Below are 2932 nucleotides of genomic sequence, written 5' to 3'. Positions count from 1 at the left end.
TGATATAGATCATGTGGACCAAGCTTAGGCACTCCCTTTTCCATGCCTCACCTCTTCTGCTGCTATCAATTTCTTTTAAAAAATCTCAGGGATGAGCCCATCTGACTGACACACCTCAACTCCAACCTGAGCATCGCTTTAAGAGACACTGAAAAAGTTTCTATCCTGGCAAAAAATCTCCCCCCCCCACATAAAACTACAGAATTTAAGAAGTCATATTAAACAAAACAAACAGAATGGCTTAATTCCTGATTTTCTAAAGGAAAATGCTTTGAGATCAAATGAAGAAATATCTTTATAAGATATCTTTTATCTTTAGGTAGGTCCTGAAGGCTTAGCCATAAGCCTTCAGGACCTACCTAAATTCTTTTCATCAGTCAGTTCTGCTGGGACCACCCTTGGTTTGCATTTTTGTATTGGGTCTGCCTGAGATGAAGTTAATTTACCCATAACAGACCTCACTGTGCTGTGATATTGAGATAAGGATAAAAACTGAGAGAGGTAATGGGCAAAAGTACTGAGCAATGTCAGAGAGCAGAACGATCATGGGAAATTCTTGTTGTAATTGTGGTGATGGCAAAAGGGGTGGATTAGGTGCAAAGTGTCCACTTTTGTTCTGTGTTGGAGGAATTTTTCATTTGGTTGGGCAGTTTTGTTGATGTGAATGAAGGTTGTGTGATGAATCAGAATTTTCTGAGTTGAAAGGGACCCACAAGGATCACCGAGTACAACTCAGAATCAGAGAATCACAGAATACTCTGAGTTGGAGGGGATCCATGAGGATCATAGTCTAACTTTCACCATTAAGTGAATGGCCAATATGGGGAACAAACCCATTCCTGTGGCGTTATCAGCACCCTGCTCTAACCAACTGAGCACCAATTCAGTCTCACTACAGGCACATAAATTCCTAAACATGTAAGGCAGGAACAAGGTCTTGTTCTACAGCGACAACTTAAGCCTGTGTTTTTGTACAGCAGGGAATCCAGGTGTTCCTTAAGGAGTACTTCAGCATCCTGGTGACTCCAGAAGGCAGAGAGAAGACGCAGTAGGGACTGACTCACCTCCATCAAGGCTCCTGGACGCTCTCTTGCTGGCCGTGCGCTCGAACTGGGGCGCGGGTCGGTCGATCAGGGCGCTCGCCTGCCGCGTCTGCGCCTGCGTCCGGCCGCTGTAGCGGAACTTGGAGCCCAGTGCCAGGAACCTGCTCTTTGGGATAGCCTCAGTGGAAGTCAGCCTGAAAGACACACACATTTAAAAATCACACCTCTAAAGCCAGGAAAGGGCATGTGCAGAAGAATTAAAATAGAAATTAAAGGAGTCTCTTGCACCCACTTGGCCAAGGAAATGCACATACTAATGACGTCTCACATCTACATGACCCAAAGATCTCTGTCTTATGGGTCTTGCAAAGCAAAACTTGCTTAAAAATCTTCTGCAAAATAAACACCTACTGTCCCTGAAACCATTTCTCTCCCATTTTTCCAAAAAGCTAAGGAAAAATGTTCATTTTCAATAGTTAAATTCAAGCACTAAGTTACTTAGGGTGAGGCTACTGTTGAGAAAACCCACCTGAAGAAGGTGTGATGTTCAACACATACTTTCCAGAGCTTCTTTGCTGCCCGGTAACTTGGTAGCTTGAACCCAATTGTACTTTCATACTGTTCTTGCTGCGGAAAGCATAAGTTATTTCAGTATAGCAGGAAATAATTGTGGTAGGAACCCAGTCCCCAGCCTACCACCTTGGTCTGCTGTGGCACAAACTGCTGAACTTGCCCCACAACGTGCAGCAGGACCTCAGGTCAGAGGAAAGAGAGGGCTCGGCCACTAGCCCGGGCATCCCTCAGGATGCACAGGAATTTGCAGAGCAACATGCTGTGGGTTTATCCCCCCTGTCATACTGCCCAGCTGTCAGCTGAGGTCAAATACTGACCTCCTTGCAAGGCTGGCTCATGGCAGTCAAAGCAGGAGAAGGAGGAAGAAGAGAAAAGAGGTGGATCCCCATTGTAGCCTCTCTCTCTGATGCAACCAGGCTGCTCCAGGGATTTCCCTGCTCATGAGAGGCAGCACCAATGCATCCATTCCCTGCTTCCTGCACTTAGATGAAAAGCTAATTCTAATTTTTAATTATTTTCTTTGAATGCAAGCAAGACAAAGAGTCATTGTCTTGTCCTGTTTCCAGAAAATGAGTTAGTTCTGCCCCAATTTCATCTGTCAACCTCCCATGCCTTTCCCTGGATGCTGGGAATACCCAGTGATGCCAGGAGGTGGTGCTGGATGACGCGTTGTTACACTGTCACCAGCTGGCTTGGAGCTTCAGCTGGGATCAGACACCCCGATGACAAACGTTCCTGCAGAGAAGAGCCTGACCCCGCCCCGCTCCATTCCAGGGACACACACAGCGAGGATCCCAAGGAAACAGAGGATGACAGGAGCCCACAGGAGCCAGTCGTACCTCCCCTGGCCGAATCTTTATGAAGAAGCTGCTGCGTTTGTAGGAAATCTTCAGGACTTTGGGCCATGGGAAGCGGTTGATTCTCAGTTTATCTTTGTAAACAAGAAGGCCACTGGAACAGACTCCCAGAGTGATATCCACTCCTTCCAAGTCCTGGGAATGCAGATGAGGATTTAAGCAGCGTCAGGTTTCTGAGCTTCATGTCAGCAGCTGCCTTTCAAATTATCCCTCTGGTCTTCCCATAAATTCATCTCCCCACCACCCGGACTCCAACTCCCAGTTCCATGGCCACCCTTCCTTTTCTTTCATGCTTTTCCTGACAACCTCTTCCCTCCTCCAGATCTCTCCTGTTCTGCTGGTTGCCCATCCTGCATTTCCTGGAGCACAGAGGCTCATATGGTAGGGAATATGTATTGTATTTTAAGTTACTCAGAGAAAAGACCTGTCTATACGAGGTGCTTTGGAAAGTTTCCTGTG

At 46.6% G+C, this 2932-nt stretch overlaps 1 protein-coding gene across 1 annotated transcript in view; it reads right to left on the bottom strand.

Moving 5' to 3' along the window:
* The window catches only part of EPB41 (erythrocyte membrane protein band 4.1), a 54413-nt gene that overhangs the window by 34575 nt on the left and 16906 nt on the right, over positions 1-2932 (bottom strand). Inside the window, exons 8-10 of the mRNA XM_005426904.2 lie at positions 2456-2608; positions 1573-1670; positions 1065-1237 (exon numbers count right to left, since the gene is read on the bottom strand). Of these exons, the coding sequence (XP_005426961.1) occupies positions 1065-1237; positions 1573-1670; positions 2456-2608 (424 nt within the window). The remainder of the gene's footprint in view (positions 1-1064; positions 1238-1572; positions 1671-2455; positions 2609-2932) is intronic.

The sequence above is a fragment of the Geospiza fortis genome, unplaced genomic scaffold (genome assembly GCF_000277835.1).
Source record: "Geospiza fortis unplaced genomic scaffold, GeoFor_1.0 scaffold32, whole genome shotgun sequence".
Classification (NCBI taxonomy): domain Eukaryota; kingdom Metazoa; phylum Chordata; class Aves; order Passeriformes; family Thraupidae; genus Geospiza; species Geospiza fortis.
Note: the sequence above shows the minus strand (reverse complement) of the source record. Positions and strands in the feature narration are given on the sequence as shown.